Source organism: Ambystoma mexicanum, chromosome 6q (genome assembly GCF_040938575.1).
Source record: "Ambystoma mexicanum isolate Mex_15411 chromosome 6q, UKY_AmexF1_1, whole genome shotgun sequence".
Lineage (NCBI taxonomy): Eukaryota > Metazoa > Chordata > Amphibia > Caudata > Ambystomatidae > Ambystoma > Ambystoma mexicanum.
Window position 1 is genome coordinate 1,380,286,438 of NC_090937.1, and position 20,378 is coordinate 1,380,306,815.

Genomic DNA, 20,378 nt, shown 5'->3' on the forward strand with positions numbered 1-20,378 from the left:
TTTCGGATCAAACAGTCTTGGGTACCACCAGGTACAACCTTCGACGAAGAAAATAGAACTACGGCACGGGTCTTACCGTGCATTTGGGAAAGAGAAGTGATTGAAAGTTTTTCTTTTGTATAAGAAAGTTTCTGTTGAACAAAAGGGAAAAAAAGGGATTCTGCTGGCTAAGGTTGGGACTAAGAAATCGCGCGACCGTAGCGTCGCCAGCAACGAACATTGGGGTCGTCGATTGGGGAACTACAATGCCTGCCACCTCCACTGCTGCTCCCCGCACTGGACTTGTGAATAGGAGGGTGACCAACTTGGACAAAGAACAGTGTGCCTGGGCCCCGAAAACGTATTGCTGCGTTTTGATAATGATAATTGGTATTTTTGCAATTACTGCTGTAGGACTTTGGTACTTTGAAGAAATTTATCCTCTAAAACCTCTACTACCAATCGAAATTGTACCAACTGCTTTGACTCCCTCTGTACACCTTCACACTCTGTCCCCTAGAGACTCCCAACACAGACAAAAGTATCATAATAACACTTTAATGATAGTAATGAATGCAACGCATGCCATTTTTAATAAGAGTAATTGTTGGATTTGCACTCATTTACCGCAACATGGGAACAAGGGGCTAGGATGGTATATTCACCCTTTACCTTTAACGACTGCTTGCTATGCCTCTCTTAGAGCACTATTCTTTGGCCGTTGGAACGATAGCATCTCAGGGAACTTTGATGGAACTAATTTGAATGATTTCTAGAAACGTGAATTAACTCCCCTGGGATGCTCGCTTTTTGCAAATAGAAGTAAACCTAATGTCGCTTCTATTAGGCCGTCTGATAAACTGTCTCTTCCCTTTCATACTTCTTTAAAATGGCTCCGTTGGCAATAAGGACGCTGTGCCTCCTTCTTACTCTATAAATCACAGCCCTGATTCGGTCCCCTTTTGTGTACAAAGAAATGGCACTCGGCCAATGGGAGATTTTGAAGGTTGTATGAACATTGTAAATTTGACTGGAGAAAACAGGCCTCTGTATGTAGGGGGGCCTGCTTATTTTGTTTGTGGTAGTTTAGCATTTCCCTGGTTGCCCAAGGATTGGCAGGGAACCTGTTATTTAGGAATTCTGTTACCTGGGGTATTTGTAGCTAGTACATTGGAGGTTTCTAAGGCTCGGCCACGGCGGGACAAGAACGGAGATACCCCTGGGCAAGTATTGGGAGATATAGCAAAATCAGTTGTGCCCTTTTGGGGACAGATAACACACTCTGAGAACATTAGGGGATTAGCAAGGGTACTGGAGAGAACGATCAACCGGACCAAGGACATACTCTACAATATGACACTAGAACAAAAAATAAGATTGGTAGCACTCCAAAATCGGATGGCATTAGATGTCATTCTGGCAGAACGAGGTGGAGTATGCAAATTGGTGGGGTCCGCTTGCTGTGTTTTCGTACCAGATTCCTCGCCGACAATTTTTAAAGCAATACAGAACTTGCATATCCTTAGTTCTGAAGTGCATATCCCTGTAGGAGACTGGAATCTTAGCACTTGGTTTTGGGATTCTTTACGATCTTGGGGCTGGAAGGTGCTTTCTGTCATTCTGGTTATTTTGGGGATCCTGCTATTCCTTTGTTGATGTTTTCAATGTCTTCCGAGTATATGTGGAATGCTAGGGGGATGTTGTGCCCAAGCAGTGAGCACAATAGGGCATAGAATATATGCCCCAATACAGCATCTAAAGAGTTCGTGTTACAAGAGGTTCTGATGAACGACCTAATGGCTATAGACATTACAGACAATGACTCGGGATGTATGGATGACAATGCATGGAGTTATTTGCAAAAGTATTAGAAATGATATTAGCACTTGGCATAGGCCAAAAGGAGGGTCTGTTGGAATTGAAATAATATTATGCCTCCTGTTGCAGTAATTGTTATTGTTATTGTTATTGTTATTTTGCATTTATATAGCGCCTTATATACCATTGGTATGGTCTGAAGGCGCTGGTAGGTTGAACGCCCTTGGGAACCGAGGTTCGAGTCAGTAGAGAGGGTGGAGAGAGTCAAAAGGTGCGTGTGCGCACAAGGTATGTGTGCAGCTGGTGCGGGGTTAATGTGGTAGCTGCTTCTTAGCGGTAGGTGTGGTGGTTGAGAGGTCAGGAGAATGTGTACGCTCTGGCCGAATTTATCCAGTTCCAGAGTGGCTGCGTTAGGCCTGAGGAGAGACGCCAGGCTGGGGGTGTTAAACCAGCGGTGGTTACTTAGAGTGATGGGGAGTGAGCGGGAGATGTTGATATGAGAACAGTTATACCGAATGGTGTCATAGTATCCCTGTGTTCTATTTGAGTGGTGGTGTAAAGAGGAGAGTAGGCGTGGGGTGTGGTATGATATATGTTGATTCAAATTTACGCACACCAATGCATATTATGTAGGTCATGCAATTTATGCGATCAGGAGCACACTCGCGCGTTCATAGTTCGTCTTGCGTGCTCTAGTTAATCCCTCATTTTCAGTGTGCTTCATGCATGCTCTCATGTATTCCAAATGCAGGCATTCCCGTCGTCCCCGCGAATGCACTCCAGTCTGTCTATGCGTTCATCCGGTCTGCACGCTTATCCGGTCTGCTCTACACAGGCGTCGGCTCCACGCAGGCATACGCTCTACACAGGCATCTGCTCTACACAGGCATCCGCTCCATACGGCTATCTGCTCCACACAGGCATCCGCATCACATGTTCTCGTCCGCTCTACATACGATCGACTGCTACATACAGTCGTCTGATCTAGACACTCGATCGCATCCACACCCGTCAACACCCTTGGTCAATCCGCATGCTCATTGGATCTTCACACTCATCTGGTTTATCGACTTATCGGCACAACTCGTACGCTCTGCTCCCCACACTCAGCCAATTCCCAACACTCAGCCATTCTCCACACTCGGCCATTCTCCACACTCAGCCATTCTCCACACTCAGCCATTCCCCACACTCAGCCATTCCCCACACTCAGCCATTCCCCACACTCAGCCATTCCCCACACTCAGCCATTCCCCACACTCAGCCATTCCCCACACTCAGCCATTCCCCACACTCAGCCATTCACCACACTCAGCCATTCCCCACACTCAGCCATTCCCCACACTCAGCCATTCCCCATGAATGTGTATTGGCCTACGCCAAGTTGTCTAAAATATCATGTAAATAGACTCCGCGGCAAGGTCTTGACCTTAACGAAAAGTAATGTAAGTCATCATCTTGGATTTAGCCGCCATTTTAGGTTCTCTTGTAAATATGGAAGTCACCCTGAACATCAAAATGGAGGCTGAATGACATTCTGAGTGAGATTCTGGCCGTTGTGACCTCCGCACACACGAATAATTAATATGCCTGCAGGCCACTTGTCGGGGTCGCGAACTGAGACCTTGTCCTATTGCTGAACTATGTGTAAATGAACAACTATATCAGCGAAACTGATCAAAATGCATACATTATAGGATTGACCTGGCAAGGAACCCTAGGCCTGATCCCAAGAATGGTTAACCCACGAGAGGGTTGGCCAAGGGATGGACAAATCATATAAAAGACCCAAATATTCCAATGTACGGTCTCTCTACTAATGCATCGAACCTTCGTTGAAGTTCGTTACGTTACTCTGAGAGCCGAATGGCTATCCGTTTGTCAATTGACTTTGGTAACTGTTGTAGCTTTTAAATAAAGCACTTGTATGTTCTTTGTAACCTGTGTTGGTGTGTTTCTTTTGGGCTTCCCAGCCTCATATCAATTTTTATGTTTTCACACGAGGGGTTCAATTGCTATTGCGAATATCATAGCTGACAACGGGCATCCCTGTCTGGTCCCCTTTCCTATCGCAAAGGGGTTTGATACATAGCCGTTTACTTTGGTGACTGCCATTGGTGATTTATACAGTAATTTGACCCAGCTCATAAATTGGGGCCCGAATCCCATTCTTTGCATTATTTCCCAGATCGCTCCCCAGTTAATCTAATCCAATGCTTATTCAAAGTCTACCGCCAACAGGGCTAATGGGCCCTGAATGGTGGACGCATTTTCTATTGTCGTGTGTAGTTGATGTATATTCATGCGCGTGGATCTTTGTGGCATAAATCCACATTGGTCCGGGTGAATTAAGGAGGGCATAATTGGCTGGAGTCGATTGGCTAGTGCCTTCGCTAGGATTTGGTTTCAGTGTTAATGAGCGACATAGGCCTATATGAACTGCATCTGTCAGGGAGTTAGTCAGCTTTGGGTAATACCACCATGGTGGCTAGTGTCAGATCTCATGGGAGGGATCCCTCACTGCGGGAGGTTTCATACATTTTTAGTAAGTGTGGTGTGATTGCATTTGAGCCTATTTTTTTCCACATCTCCACCGGGAAGTCATTGGGCCCCGGGATCTTCCCAGGTTGGAGGTCCGCCATAGCTGTGGCCAGTTCATCCTCTGTGATGTTAGTTTCTAGCAGAGCAGATTGCTCAGGCATCAGAGAGGGAAGGTTAACTTCTAATAGAACGGTGGTGTCAATGGGGGAGGATGGTGCTCTGTAGAGATCCCTATAATAGGAAGCGAACCCCTCCGCAATATTGCGATCAGCAGATATTAGTGTGTCCCTTTGTGTCCTAATCGCTCTAACGTGTCTGAGTCCTTCGTCCCGCCTTTCTAGCCATGCCAGCATTTTACCCGCCTTATCCCCAGTCTCGTACACTCTGGCACGCATTGCTGTGTGAGCTTGTTTGGCGTTGTCTAGGGCAGCGTTCTGTAGTAATTTTTGCACTAGTTGTAGTGCCTGGAGGGATTCTGGTTGGCCCTGGGTTAGATGAGCTGCCTCTGCCCTCCGCACTCGTGTTTCCGCTTCCCGAATTGATTCAGCCTGTCTTCTCATGTAGGCCGCAATCCAGGAGATAAGTTCCCCTCTCAGTACCAGTTTGTATGCTTCCCATACGGTTGTTGGGCTTCCCACCGAATGTTCATTTAGTTCGAAGTACTCTTCTGTGGTTTTTTGGGCCTGCTCTAGTAAATCTGGGAAACCCAAATAGTAGCTGTTTAGCCTGCAGGTGGGTGGGGGGGTTGGTCTAGTGGTGCTAATTTCCAACACGAGTGGGGAGTGATCCGATATGCCTCTGGGCAGGAACTGTGTTGCATTTACTAGGTGTAGTTCGGATGTCGGAAGAAAGAAGTAATCCAGCCTTGACAAAGAGGCATGTGCCCCAGACAGGAACGAATATTCCTTTGTGTCCGGGTGTAGATGTCTCCACACATCTTTCAGTCCTATGGCGTCTGTAAATGCGGCTAGTTAGGTACGCGTGGAGGGGTTTCTCGCACGGATATGCGTGCGATCAAGCTCTAGGTTCATGACCTCATTGAAGTCTCCCCCTACTATCATCAAACTTGAGGGATCTGCTGTAATTATGGGTGTTATATCGTCGATTAGAGGGGTAAGTAAGGTTGGTGGAGCAGAAATGGCTAACATGGATATGATGCATCCCCAGAGAGCCCCGGATATGTGTATAAACCTGCCTCCCGTGCCTTGTGTTACAGATGACAGCTCAAAAGGCAATCACTTGTGTATTAGGATCAAGACCCCTCCCATGGAGAAGCCTGAGTGTAGTGCTATTCGATAATTTGATCGCGTAAAGAGGTTGCAGTTCCCACCTGCCAAGTGGGTTTCCGTTAAGAATGCTGCATCTGGCGCATGGCGGTTTAAATATTGTAGGACAAGGCGCCTTTTAATGCTATTACCCAGTCCATTCACATTCCAGGTCATAATTTTAATGGACTTGGTATTATTCCTATTGGTAGGTTCCGCCATATTAACTGGGTGTTGGGGCTGGCGGGTAGTACTGTGTGTGGTCTGCGGCAGTGAAACTATTTCTCCTGGAGGGAGCCAGAGCCGGACCCAACGTGTGCTTTAACTCCCATACCCAAGTGGGATTATGGGTCATCTCAAAACCAAGAACGAAACAAACAAGTTCTGATGCAATTTCAAATACCCTTACTCCCTCCCTATACTCCACCCCAACTGGAAGTATCTGTCGCCCAAACATCGGCCCGAGCTCGCCTAAGGTCCGCTCAGGCAACAATTAACAATCTTTACAACTCCTACCACAACTCCCAACAGGTTAGGGGGGGGGTTGTGTGCGACCCAAGCGGCCGCGAAATGTCTTCTTATTCGTGTCAAATACCTTGCTACGTTGCTTTCGTTCGCTGCCGGTCCTCATTTGCTGGCTCTGGTGTCGGGGTGATTGCTACTGCCTTGTCCTTTCTCTCAGCCCTCTCCCTCGAATGGCGGCAAAATAACATCCCGGTTCGGTAGTCCGGCCAGAGGGGGGCCTCTGCCCGGAGGATCGCCTGAATGTGCAGGCCTGTTGCTCCGAATCGGTCTCCAGTCACCCTCTATGTGCTGTTCCGCCCACTTCCATGCCTCATTAGGGTCGGTGAAATGGACTGTTGTTCCATTATGCAAAATTTTCAGCTGGGCTGGGAAGATTAGACCGTATTTAATGTTCAGAGAACGCAGCTGCCTCTTGATTTGTTCAAATGATTGCCTTGCCTTTTGCACTGTAAGCGATATTCAATCAACACTACAGCCAAGTCAATGCCTAGTCTGGGATGCTGAGGAAAACCCTTATTAATGTATTTTTATGTCTAGTTCAGTACTCTGGATGACCACCCTTGTATAACACCCCCCTCTTAGAAGCCCCCTGATCCCACTGAGCCAAGAAGTAGGTTTGTTTTGCAAATTAAAAGGTTTATTTGAGAATTTAAACAATATATATATCACACTTTATAATAAATTAATATCTGATAGTACACTTAGACATATGATGTTGATCAACAATGGGTAATCTGGCACTAGCACACTTCTTTACAATCAATGAGGAGTTAGTATAGGATGGATAAAGTAGCAAAAATACTTTTATGATTTCAAGGGAAAAGCAGTGAGGAATAAAATGCAGTACAGAAATACTTGATATGATTTTAGCAAAAGATAAGATAATCACTTTTTCTCTGGCACTTCACCCCCCTCCCCTATGCAATGTAAGAAATGGAAGGAGATGGAAAGAGGAGCACACAGTTCTCAGGAATGCAATCAAATACAATACGAAATTCAGTTCCCCCCCAGCAAGCTTAGAGGAAACAGGTAGGAGTTTGAAACACAGGCCCAAAATGCGTTTAAATGTGATGGCAATGGATGGGAAAATGTGCCAACTGATTCTAATTCCCTCTAGAGATTCAGGGTGAGTGGGAGATGCGTGTTGGTATTAGTTCAGGCTCACTTCAACAATGCTCTATGAGTTATTACCAAGTTGCAAACGGATTTTAACAAAAGAAAGAATGGAGCTGCTATTTTGACAAGTGGAGAAATTGAGCCAAAATGGCATATCGCGGTAACATTCGCGAGTGCGTAAATCGTGATTGCGGGGAAAGTATAAGGAGTAGGAAGTCGGTTCTGGGCTTGTTGGAAAGCTTAGATTCGTTCCTAGCCCAAACGGTTCCAGAGATACGCACGATTAAATAAAGGTAGTTTTTCGGATTTAAAGTAAACTCAAAATGACAGGTGACAGCTTGCAGCTGCAGAATTGACAGGTGACGGTTGTGCAGCTTTACAAATGACAGATGACACGATTTCTAGGAGGCAGTTCTACTTAGGTTAAAATAGTTTGGATTAGATTATTTTAACTAAGAGATTGGTTCTGCACAGTTCTGCTAGGTACTCACAATATAAATTTGAACTAGGCCTCGTCACGGATCTGGTCAACACGTCCGGCTGCAGTTCTGTCTGCTCGGAGGGTCAATCGGGCACCGGTTCTGCTCACAGCGATCTGGGTCAGCTCTGCTCTGCTGGTCTAGCCTCTCTGGATTCAGCGGCCTCTGGTTCTGGATACTGCTCTGCTTTCCGGTCCGGATCAAGTGGATTCTGGATGTAACACTGCTTTCTGGGTACTGGCAAGAGTTCTTGGCAAAAGAATTCAGACAGCTCGCCCGGCTGTGGAATAGTTTGCAAATGATTTTGAGGCCTGCTGACAAATACTTTTGCTTGCAGTGGGCCTTCTTGGTTCAAAGTTCTGTAGTCTCTGTTTAGCTTGGAAGTCTAAGTGTTGGATCTCTGGATGTGAAGTCGTCGGTCAGCATGCTCCGCAGCAAATGGAATTGAATGTCTCTACCTGTCCCAGCAGTCTCTTTTTATGTGTTTTGAAAATGGGTGTGTGCCTGGGCCTAGCTAAGCCTGCCCCTCTCTACTTGTCATTGGCCCAATTCTCCCCTCTCCCATGATTGGGGGAAGGAAATGGATTGTCATCATGATGAGGTCTGTTTATGGGTCAGAGGATCCTCCCCTGGTCAGTTTGCCCACAAATCTATATTTGATTCAAATACATCTTTCCAGATATACAATTTGTTGAAATTACATGTGCACATTATATATTCCTTATGGTCCATGCTTGTCCGCCTCTGATCTTCCTGGGGGCTTGCATTAAAAAATGACAACATTTTGCGCTTTTTAACTGGTTTTGCAATATAGGACATTTACCCAAAATTACACACATGTGCGCAAGGAGTATGGACATTAATTGATGAAGTGTCAGATTTTTAACCTGCAGACATTTGGAGTGAGACCCTATTTTCCGCTAGCAACCCCCCAGAATACACCACAGGGTCCTAACGCCTCTCAAAATGTTCACAGAAAAATCACAAAAATAATGATATTACTTATATAATTCTGACAAGTCCGCACTATGAGTTATCTATCTTTTTAAAATTATGCTCTGGTCAAAAAGGGGTGTGGCTTCCCACATCACAGGGTGGAATAACTGGTTTATCCACTTCCCCCAAGCCAGCTTGTTCACAGAGGCACAGCTGCCCCCCAGTTTCTCCCAAGAGGAAGCTATTTTACGACACCCCAATATAACATTTGCCTGAGTCAAGGAAGTTGCATTGTTCTGTTCTTTCCAGTTCCCAGGTGCTCCACCCCTAATCTAATCAGAGAGGTGACAACTCCTTTTGGCAAGGGGCAGCAGGATGCAGTTAGGCCTGGGAAGAGTGGCTGAACAGGTTTCTCCTGTCAGGGGTAGTTGTCAGGCAGAATCCAGTTTCATTAAGCCAGGTTTCAGCTAAATGTCACTTTTTGTTCCCAGTTTTCTACATTCAAATCAAACTGACAATCTGTACCTATACATTAAATAATTACTTCCTTCAAGTCATTTCAGAATATAGGTTTACATTGTATCCACCTCTTAGCCAGTCTTCTTAGCCAGTCTTTCCTTGGTCTGGTTTTGTTTCATTTGTTCAGTTTTACACCAAAGTCTGGTGGTTTTAAAACGCCGGCTTTCTGATAGTGGTGAGTACTGGTAATGCAACCATTTTTGGGATCAAGAAAATGAATTCCCCACAGTTCTGAGTTGCTTTTTTGGCAATCAGCATTGCCATTCTCAATGGTTTCAGGCTACTGGGTGTGTAGCCCAATGGTGGTTTTAGGCAGTGCCCTCCTGTGCTCACAACATAGGCAAAAATGGGTGGCAGCCTATTCTTCATGTTTTCCCTGTGCACTCTCTGGGGAGTTCTGGCCATCATGATGTTTTCCATGCCAGTACTGCACAGTTTTATGGTAGGGCTTGTATGCATGGGTAAAAACATCCCACAGTACTTCTCTTGCGTAGTCCGGGAAGAAGGCAATTCTGGAGCCGTTATGGGTTATTGTGCCCTTCGTGTGTGCCATTTGGAGCAGTGCTTCGCGGTCCCGGTAGTTAAGGAACTTTGCCACCACTGTGCGGGGAGGGGACCCAGGCGGGGGATGTCCAGTGGTCACTCGGTGAGCCCGTTCTATCGAGAAAAACTTGGAGAACTGCTTTTGGTCGAACAGGTCAATGAGCCACTGCTCCAGGAACAGGTCCATGCAGTCACCTTAGGCTTTCTCGGGCAAGCCCAAGATACGTACATTATTTCTCCTTGATCTGCCTTCTCCATCATCCAGTCTTGCTTCCAGAACTTTTAGGCGTGCTGAGGTTCTATGCAGTTGCTCCAAGCTTCTCAGTCTGTCCTCCGTCCCAGATATGCGCTGCTCGGCTTCACCTGTGCGGGATGTCAACTTCTGAAGGTCATTAATTAATAGCGAGACATCCACGCTCATTTTATCTATCTTTTGTTCCATGGAGGTGCGGGAGTCAGTGATTGCCGCCATAATGTCCTTCAAAGATATCGCCTCTCCCGCTCCTTCCATGGCTGCACTATGGTCCTGCTCCCCTGGTGTATTTGTTGCAGCTGTAGTGAATTGGTCAATCTTGCTCTGTGTGCCGGTTCTTTTGGATTTTTCCTTCCCGGTTCTCTTACTCTTGAAGATTTCTCATGGTATGACTTCCAAAGTAGTACAATGTAATGTGTGCCTCGGGCAGCTGACTGAGTCACTCTCCTGCATTTGCCCTTCACCATCCACTGCAAACACGCATTAAAAAATAATAATCGTGTGACTGTGTCTGTCCCTTGTTTATACTAGCCCTTTGCTACACCTCTTCCGCTGCACGAAAGATGCAATATAAACAGAAAATAGGCTCTTTTTTTAGATCCCTTTGCATTACCTTTGTTAGCCAATTCATGCACATTGTCTTTTCTTTTAGGAGAACACATTTGTGTACTCAATCATTTATTTGCTTAATAAAAACTTCTCAGTATTCTACTCTATAACCAGAGTGAACTATGTCACGCACCTGGGCTTCTAGCCTGTACCAGCAGGCAATGTTTATCAGAGGTGTACAGCCCACAATCGAAGATGTTACTGATTAAACCACGAAGTGTTCTAAGACGAATAAGCTAAAGTTTGTGTCTTTTCCTGCCTGGAATCCCAGGCAGCAATGGCTGTCCGGGGATCGAAGAGCAGAATAAGTGCCAGCTTCCACATTGTGGGGACATCACGTGATCGCGGGAGCACGATCCCGCGAGATCTCGTGGCAACGAGATCTCGCGAGCCCGTGCTCCATGGGAGAATGTTGCCGCCATAATTGGCAGAGCGCCAGACCAAGTGGTCGGGTGACAGCGCTGCTCCTGTTGAGGAGCCATTATAGTTGAGGCTCACAGAAGGCTCTGATTCCAGCTTCCAGGGCATAGATCCAATGCCACAGCAGGCCACATGGGGGCGCTGGAAGCAAGAACTGTGAGTAAACCTCCCTACCCTGCCTAAGGACAGTTATGCCCAGCCGTTTGTCTTGTCAATAAAGACAGTTAGAACCTACCTAAGCGTCCTGTCGTCCTTAGAGGCCACTACATAACTGGCAATGAGGATACCTAGAGACCCACGGGCCCACCATGCAAGGCGCCACACCGCCCCCTGCGTTTCTCCCGTCACCTGGGGCCCCCGGCAATTCCGTGGATGCAATGGGAGCCCCTTTTCTCCAGTTATCTGGAGGCTGTGGGCGGCACGGGATATGCCCCCGCCAGGAAGAAGGCGATGCTGCTGAACGCAATGGGGGTTGAAGGTCAGCGCATTTTTGCCAGTTTAACAGCCATACCAGTAGTCATTGACGACGACGACGTCTACAAGGAAGCGACCCGACGCATTGTGAAGAGGTTCGCCAATAAGGAGAATGTGGTGCTACACAGACTGAGGTTCTACACCCATAAACAAGAAGGGAGCGAACCCGTGGACGACTATATCACCAGGATGAGGGAGCTAGCCTCTCTTTGCGCGTTTGGCGAAAACGCAGAACAAGTTATCTGCGACATGCTGGTCGTTCACACCAACTCCAGGAAAGTGCAGGACAAGTTCATCCAAGAAAAAGAAGTGACCCTCGACAAGGCCATCCAAATTGCCAGGGTATAGGAAGAAAACTCCAGCAAGCACAAAGAAGTGGGAAGCCACCTGCCAGTACCCGAACTTGTGGCACTGCAATGGAGAGGGCACAGAGACAAGCAATCCCGCGACAGCCCCAGACAAAAGGATCTGCCGAAATGCTATAGATGCGCCATTACCAAGCACATGGCAAATGATCGTGACTGCTCCGCCAGGAATAAGGAGTGCTCAAAGTGCGGACGCATTGGTCACATGGCCCCGGCATGTACGTGGTGGGAGAAAACCATTTCCCGCGTTGATTGCGACCGCGCCTCAAGCGATGATGACGAGCTACAGGACAGACCCATGGTCATCATGGTCAACGCCCCCCACGCCAGGAGAGAAAAGCCCCACTGCAACATTAAAGTGGACGGAATGGAAATACGTGTCATGGCAGATTCGGGATCAGACCTCACAATCCTCCCCATCGGCACGTATAAGGAAATGATGGGACAAGCACAAGTGGAAATCAGAACGACCAGGCAAAAACCGACGGTCTTCGGAGGTGCAACTATCAACCTGCTGGGCTACATCAGAGCCCGGATTGATTTCAAAGGGAGGTCTACCACCACCAAAGTGTACTTCTCACCCCAAGGCCCAGCCGTGCTTGGATGGGACGATCAACACAGACTCAGTATTAAACTGGATCCCAGCACTCGGGAACAGGTACTCATGGTCTCCTCAGGAGCAGCGCAGAATTTCAAGATGTTCCCTAGCCTGTTTTCCAAGAACCCGGGAAAAGTGAGGGACTTTGTCCACAAGATTTGGTTGAAACCCAATGCGGTACCTGTGAAACACAAAGTTAGAGCAGTACCTGCCACGGCGAGACCGGCATTAGATGCCCATCTTTGGAAAATGGTCGAAGAAGGAACCATCGAGACCGTGGAATCCTCTGAGTGGTCAAGTTCAGTGGTTCTAGTTAAAAAGAAATCCAGCAACAACCTCAGGATATGAATCGACCTGAGAAGCCTGAATCTAGAGGTTGTCACAGATAGCTTCCCGCTCCCCAGCATCAGCAAAATTGTCCTTATGATGAAAGAGGCGACAATCTTCTCAAAGCTGGACATGTGTGACGCCTATCACCAGATTCCTCTACACAAGTCTTCACGCCACCTGACGGCATTCGTCACTCCATTCGGCACCTTTCAATATACCCGCATGCCTTTTGGGTTGTCTTCAGCTGCGTCCGCATTCCAGAGGATGATGAACTCCCTACTTAAAGGACTCACAAATGTTTCATTCTTTCAAGACGACATCCTCGTGTACGCCAAGGACAACGAGACCCATGACAGAGCACTAAAGGCAGTCCTGAGCAAGCTTCAAGAGGCAGGCGTTCATCTACGCATTTTTGGAGAGAGCAAGGTAGAATACCTTGGGTACTGCATTTCTAGCGAAGAGGTGAGCCCCAAGAAGAACCTTATGGAGGCCATAACAGACGCCCCGGCCCCGATGTCCAGAGAAGAACTACGCTCGTTCCTGGGCCTAGACGAGTACTATGCTAACTTCGTTCCAAGGTTCTCCGAAAACACGTCCCCCATGAGGGAGCTTTTGAAGAAGGGCGCAGCCTACTCCTGGGGGCCAGAACAAAATGAAGCCTTAATTGAAATCAAACGGAGAATCATACACACACCATGCCTGAAACGTTCAACCCGGAATGGGACACCTGTATCACAACGGACGCCAGCGTGTACGGGCTGGGGGCCACTCTGACCCAGAAGAAGGGCGACACTGAAAACATTGTGGCGTTTGCATCAAAAGCCCTATCTTCAGCGGAGAAGAATTACTCCACCGTTGAAAAGGAAATGTTGTCTTGTGCCTGGGCCGTCGACTACTTCAGATCTTATGTTTGGGGCACGAAGTTTAGACTAGTCACCGACCACAAACCCCTCATTCACATGTTGAGCCCGGGCGGCACCAGGACTGCCACCCCGAGACTGGCCAGGATCGCCGCAAAACTTCAAGAGTACACATACGAGATAGCCCACATTGCTGGTTGGAAAAACGCACAAGCAGACTGCATGTCCAGGCTCCTGAACCAAAACGCCCCTGGGACCACATTCTTGGAAGATGAATGTGTTGTAGCCTCTATAAGTGACTTGAGGAACGGCGAGTACATGGACCTAAGTGAGCACCACTGGCAGGAGGAGTTAGAGCAGGACGATGCTCTAAGGCGCGTAGCAGCCTGGGTCCACGAAGGGTGGCCTGACGAAAGAGCAATCCCTGAAGGCCTAAGCCCTTGCTGGAAGGTGAACGATGAGATCACCACCATGAACGGTCTCATTCTGAGAGGCGACCAAGTGATCCCGCCCAGCGGAATTCGCAAAGTGATACTGTGTAGAGCACACTCAGGCTATCTGGGATGCAACATGACCCGACGCAGGATATGCAATGCCTACTGGTGGCCAGGCATGGATCAGGACATACGACAAATGGCCGAAAGGTGCCATGAGTGCACAAACAGTGACAAGCGTCTGACTGTGAGACAATCCCCCATGCTGCCCACCGAAGTCCTCAAGGGTGTGTGGCGCAAACTAGGGTTGGATTTCATCGGACATCTGGAAAGCATGCCCCAGAACACAAATATGGGATAGTCACGGTCGACTATTTCTCCAAATGGGTCGAAGCTGATTTCACTTCGGACATCACCACAAGCACAGTCATCGAAGCACTCACCTCCATATTCCAGCGCGAAGGCCTTCCCGAGGAAATTGTGACGGACAATGGCGTCCAGTTGGTCTCTCGAGAGATGGATCAATTCCTCAAACTCAACAACATTCGACAGCGTACAGCAAGTCTCTACCACCCACAAGCCAATGGCCTGGTCGAGCGGGCGAACCGCTTCATCAAAGGGGCGCTGCAACTAGCGCATGCCTTGCGTCTAAACCCATACAAGACAATCAAGGAGGCTGTCGCAGCCCACCGCATCACCACCAACGCCGTCACCGGCGTTTCACCTTTCCATCTGCTATGGGGGAGAAGGGCAGCATCAACACTGGTACCACCTTGGATCCATCAAGTGAGGGCCAACGAAGACGTGAACATGGAAGACGTGTTTTTTCGCATGCAGCGTAACAAAGAAGCCATGAAGGCTCAAGGGGACATGCGTCGAGCCGCTCGCCAGACAGCAGTTAACAAAGGCGACCTGGTAAAGATACGTCTACCTCACAAAGACACTTTGACCGGCTCCAGATACAGCAGTCCCATAGAAGTCATCGAGAAAGGGTCAAACCACATTTGCACCCATCGACGGAAGGAAATGGAATCTAGAAAGGGTGGCCATGTACCGCAGAAAAGAATCCATTGTGCAGCCACACTGGGAAACCGGAGAAGACCCAGACCAACACGAGCCATCCGAAAACCCTCACCAGTCAGGAAGAGATGCCTCTGAGTTACCCTACGGCGACGAGTCCCCAAGCGCCAACTCCCCATCCCTACTCTGGGAGTCAAACCGAAGGGCAAGACAAGGAGAACCGGAATCACCCACACCTCCCCAAGAGTGCTCCCGCAGCCCTGCCCAGTTTCCAGATCAAGGCAGACTGCAGAGAGAGAAAAGGAAACCCAGCAAGTTTGCAGACTTTGTCATGGAATGATCATACATCCTTTTCCTAGCAAAGGAGGTGTGTGGGGACATCATGTGATCGCGGGAGCGCGATCTCGTGAGATCTCGAGGCAACGAGATCTCGGGAGCCCGCGCTCCACGGGAGAATGTTGCCGCCACAATTGGTTCACTGTATTGTATATAAGAGCTCCCACTAGAACTACACAAACTTAAGAGATTATGAGGCTACCGCCTCAGCAATCCTGCAGTCTATAACAAGACTACTTTAGGCAAAGCCCATATCCTCTGAATGGGTCTAAAGTCACTCCAAAATGGCCACCATGAAGGAGGATCATCAACAGTAACAACGGACCACTTATAAGTGTCCTCGTTGCTGGGCAACGGTTGCAAAAACAGAGCAACAACTTTGGCGTCCCACAGACACAAGCAGCCGCTCGTGACATACAGTGAGTGGCGCTAGCTTTCAATACAAAAGAAATGCCCTATTCGAAGGTAGGCAACAGTATGCCACCACTGCTTTTGCGCACGCATTGGCAACTGTAAATTTGGTTCATGTCCCTCCCAAAATAACTTCTTTATAGAACCAAGTGTCCTTGCGTCTGACCACGAGCTGCCACTTTTCATCACCAAAGTATTCGGGCGCACCGCAGTGGGCCAAAAATGCTCTCTATATATATATATTATTTTTTACCGTGCATGAACGCAAGCGGCGGTATGCTTCCACGGCCTCTGCGCATACGATCGTGCCTTCCAATTACACTCATGCTCTTCTCAATAGAAGGCAGCTTCCCTATAGAACGGAGATTCCTCGCGCTCGACCGCGAGCTGCCACATTGACAGCCGCGTACACGAATTGAACAAGAGCCATGATTACTATTTACAGATAGTCGGGCGCACACCAGCGTCCTGACTGTCGGCCAACCCCGTTTAAAAAGATTGCGCTAAACACAAAAGGATGTCCTTGCACCATGCGCAATGATCCCATTACGACGGTCGCCTGTGGGCAATTCCTAACAAAACGCCTTGTTGCTGTTTTACAGGACTTGAGATACGCATGGCCACAGCCGTATACATCAAAAGGTCCGGCTGACAGCCTGCACGCCAGAACCTATATAAGGTAATCACCAGTAGCCAATATATGTCTCTATATAGCCAAAATAGCCACATGACTGTTCAGATATTAGTTCATCAATTAAATTGGTTAAAATCAATAGAAAGCACTTTAGAATAAGACTAAGATTAACCAAAAGGAATTATAGTGACCTCAAGACCTAAAACCCATTTCTGTTTTATTTCTCTTAGGTAGATGGGATGATGGTGTCTGCGACCCTCCCCAACCCTTGATCTCATTGAGTCAAAGCTAAAATCACGGTCCTGAAGAAGATAACTAGCCTTCATCGAAACCGGTCGACCACCTATTAACCAATGATATCCCAGAAACCAACCAGGGATACTCTGTGAACTAGACCATACAACTTTGTACTATGGATGAAGTTCCTTGGTTTTAAAATTTCTTCTATGAACATTTCATTTGATTTTTGAATAACCATCGAGTGATCTATAACTCGGGGACCACACACTTCCTATGAAGGTCAATAAAAGAAAAAACAGTTCCTCTCTAAAATGTAGCCCCAAGTTTTTTTGAAACAACACAACTAACTCCGAAATGGGCGGCAGTCCCATACACCCCACGCCTAAGGACAGAAGTCCCCATATACTATGAGGAATCTCCTGTGAAAATTGTCCTTTGAGGTCACCCATTAAATGGTACCAGAATAAGGATCAGCCTCCACACTGAAAAGGTGGATCCCAATATTGTTCATGTGTGTTAAAATAAAAGGCTATTGGACCTCAACATTCATTATAACAGGTCCCAATGGGCATAGCGGGATTATACAGCGATCAGAGGATTGAGATCTCCCATGCCTGTGGCCACTGATTCCTTTGTTCCCTTTGGCGGGCTTGTTTTTGGGACTTACCAGGGCAAAAGACCCAAAAGGCAAAGTAACTTGGATGACCCACAGAAGACAATTTGACTACGATGCACCAAACAGGATGCAACAAATAGCTTTAGAAACCAGCAACGCGCCTACCAGAACACCCCATTATTGGACCTCAATTCACAGTTCCCCGTTATGGATCTTCCATATACATGTATAAGGCGCATGACGTCTGGTACAGCCATTGCCAATGACAACCATGAGGAACTGCTTAGACAACCCCAGGGTGCTACAACGTAAAATGAGTAATATGTACCAGGAAGTTATCCATTAAAATATACTGAATGGAATGCTATTGAAGTAATAATGCTATATATGAATAATGCTTGTGTGCCTTGATCTTGCTATGTTATCATTGCACCCTGTTTATGCCTGCATTTATATTAGAACTAATCTATATGCATTTATATTTTTTAAGTTAGGAAAAAACGACCTTTCCTATAAATCTGACACAAAACATACAAAACATATTATTTCAAAAAAGATGCACTGTAAAAATACATGCTGTTTGATAATTTTGCCGTTTAAATAAATAAATAAATACAATGTCCTAATAGCACAGTGCCTCGGTGCCCTGAAGGTCCACTGAGACGCAATCCTGTTTTGCAATTCCCCCAACAAAGCATAAGTATATGCATTCATGCATAAATCTCAGGCCATACAAACCTTCATGCCTTGCATCCAGCCAGTTGAGTAAGTAGTTGCTGGTTTGCTGAAGTAAAACATTGTTGTCTCCTTCGTAGGTGCAGTTTGGATCATTATCATTTCGGATATCTCCTAAACGATTCACTTTAATACAAATGTAAAAATAAATTAGTTGGTAAAAGTGCAGTTTTCATCAAAGAAATATGACATGTACAAATACTTCCGCCTGTCCTTCCCCCCCATATCTCTCGCCCCTCCCCTTCTCACAAGCTGTCACCCTTTCCTTCCGTTGTATACCTGCAAATATTAACTTTGAGAGTTTTTTTCTCGAGATAAGACCATATGGAAGGCATAAGTCCTCACTTGAGGTAAATCTTGATCGTATCATGTTAACCTTCGCTTATTGGACACAAGATGAAGTGGACAGTGTGAGAGCGAACATGAATCGTTCTTGAAACCACAGTCACTGCTGGCGAGTGGCTACTGGGAACATTCAATGGAAAAAGCGTACTATTGAAGGAGCCATGGTTCGGAATTGATGGGAGCTGTTGAGCTCCTAGTTATAGCCTAAAGGTCTGGTATCTTGACACAAACTAACAGGAGCTACTGAAGACTGCCCAGCGAATTGTATACCATACAACTATAGCTGCTGTGAGTTACATCCACTGTGTGTGTTTGGGGAGGTGTTTAATGGTGCGTAAGGAAACTTCTACAAGACATTTAAAGAATGTGTCATGTGAAATGTACAAAAAGTTACAGCTTGCATCTCACATGTAAGGTAGATCACTTGTGACTTATTTATTAGTTCCTCGCTATTAGGAAGCCTGATATCCAAGAGATGTATTTACCATCTGCTTGCAAAAATTTATTTCATCATCTGCAACCAAAGCGGGCCGGGAGGATAGCTCTGGGGCAACGCATTTGTCTTGGAAGAAAGACAATGCAGAACAACACAGGTTCGAATGCCGGTCTTGCGCTTAGAGAATTAACTATTAAGCGCTTTACAAAAAAGATTAATATCAGTGAAACCTGAATAAAACTATAGTTAAAAAAGAGATACTTACCTGTAACTGTTGTTCTCCAGCATGGGTCTGGCATGGATTCACATGCTCATTAATATTCCCCGTCATCAGGGTGGGAATCCTCGGTAAAGAAAAAAATCTGTTTCAGTTTAGTTTCTGAACTGTCTTTCTACTATTAACCACTCACAGGTCTCTGAGTCATACTAACCCCAGCCAACTCTACCTAAGCCCCTCATTTGGCAGCCGTCTTCAGATTTGGTAGCACGTAAAGTGGCAGTAGGATCAAGAGAAGAGCCGCAGAGGGGTAGGCGGGAGGATTTGCATGTGAATCGATGTCAGACCCATGCTGGAGAACAACAGTTACAGGTAAGTAACTTGTTCCTTCTCCAGCATGGGGTCTGGCATGGATTCACATAATCATGAATACAAGAATACATAGCAGTACACACATGCACAACCACGGGAGGTGGCAAGGCTCAACATTAAGCATTTCAACAACTCAACATTAAGCATCTCTTACCTCCTCACCAGATTCGCCATCAAGCGAACAGGTTGTGCAGCACTGCTTGGCCGACTCTGGGCTCCTCCCTGGAATACCGGTCGACGCAGTAGAATTTCGTGAAGGTGTGCGTCGACCTCCACATAGCAGACCTGCAGACGCCCAGCAGGGGCACACCAGACAGGAACGCCGTAGTTGCAGCAATTGCTCTGGTCGAATGGGCTTTTGGACGGCCAGGCAATGGTCGGTTTGCCATGAGGTGACAGTGCGTGATGCAGCCGGAGAGCCACCTGGAAATGGAAGCCTTGGAGAGGGCCTTCCCTTGGTTCACAGGGCCAAAGTTCACAAACAGCTGTGAAGTCTTCAGAAAACTCTTTGTGCGGTCCACGTAGAACTTCAGCGCTCTCGCCACATCCAGCGAGTGCAAAGTCCTCTCAGCCGGAGACAAAGGCGACGGGAAGAAAACAGGTAACACCAAGGGCTCGTTGAGATGGAAGTCCGACGGCACCTTGGGCACGAAGGAGGGGTGCATCCTCAGCGCGACCCTCGATGCATGGAAAGTCAAATACGGAGTCTTACAGGAGAGGGTCTGGATTTATCCCACTAGTCATGCGGAGGTGATGGCCACCAGGAACGCTGTCTTCGATGATAGGAATTTCATAGGTGCCGAATGCAGAGGCTCGAACGGAGGATCCATGATCCTAGTCAGCACTACATTGAGCTCCCACGCCGGGGCCTGAGCCTTCACCAGCGGAAACAAGCGGAAAAGTCCTTTCATGAACTCCTTAACCAAGCGATGCGACCACAGCGACGATCGCC

General features: G+C 47.2%; 1 protein-coding gene across 1 annotated transcript in view; it reads right to left on the minus strand.

The window, feature by feature from the left end:
- ACOX3 (acyl-CoA oxidase 3, pristanoyl) overlaps nt 1–20,378 on the minus strand; it is a 1,085,216-nt gene that overhangs the window by 477,496 nt on the left and 587,342 nt on the right. The window contains exon 12 of the mRNA XM_069632027.1: nt 18,060–18,182. Coding sequence (XP_069488128.1) covers nt 18,060–18,182 — 123 coding nt within the window. The remainder of the gene's footprint in view (nt 1–18,059; nt 18,183–20,378) is intronic.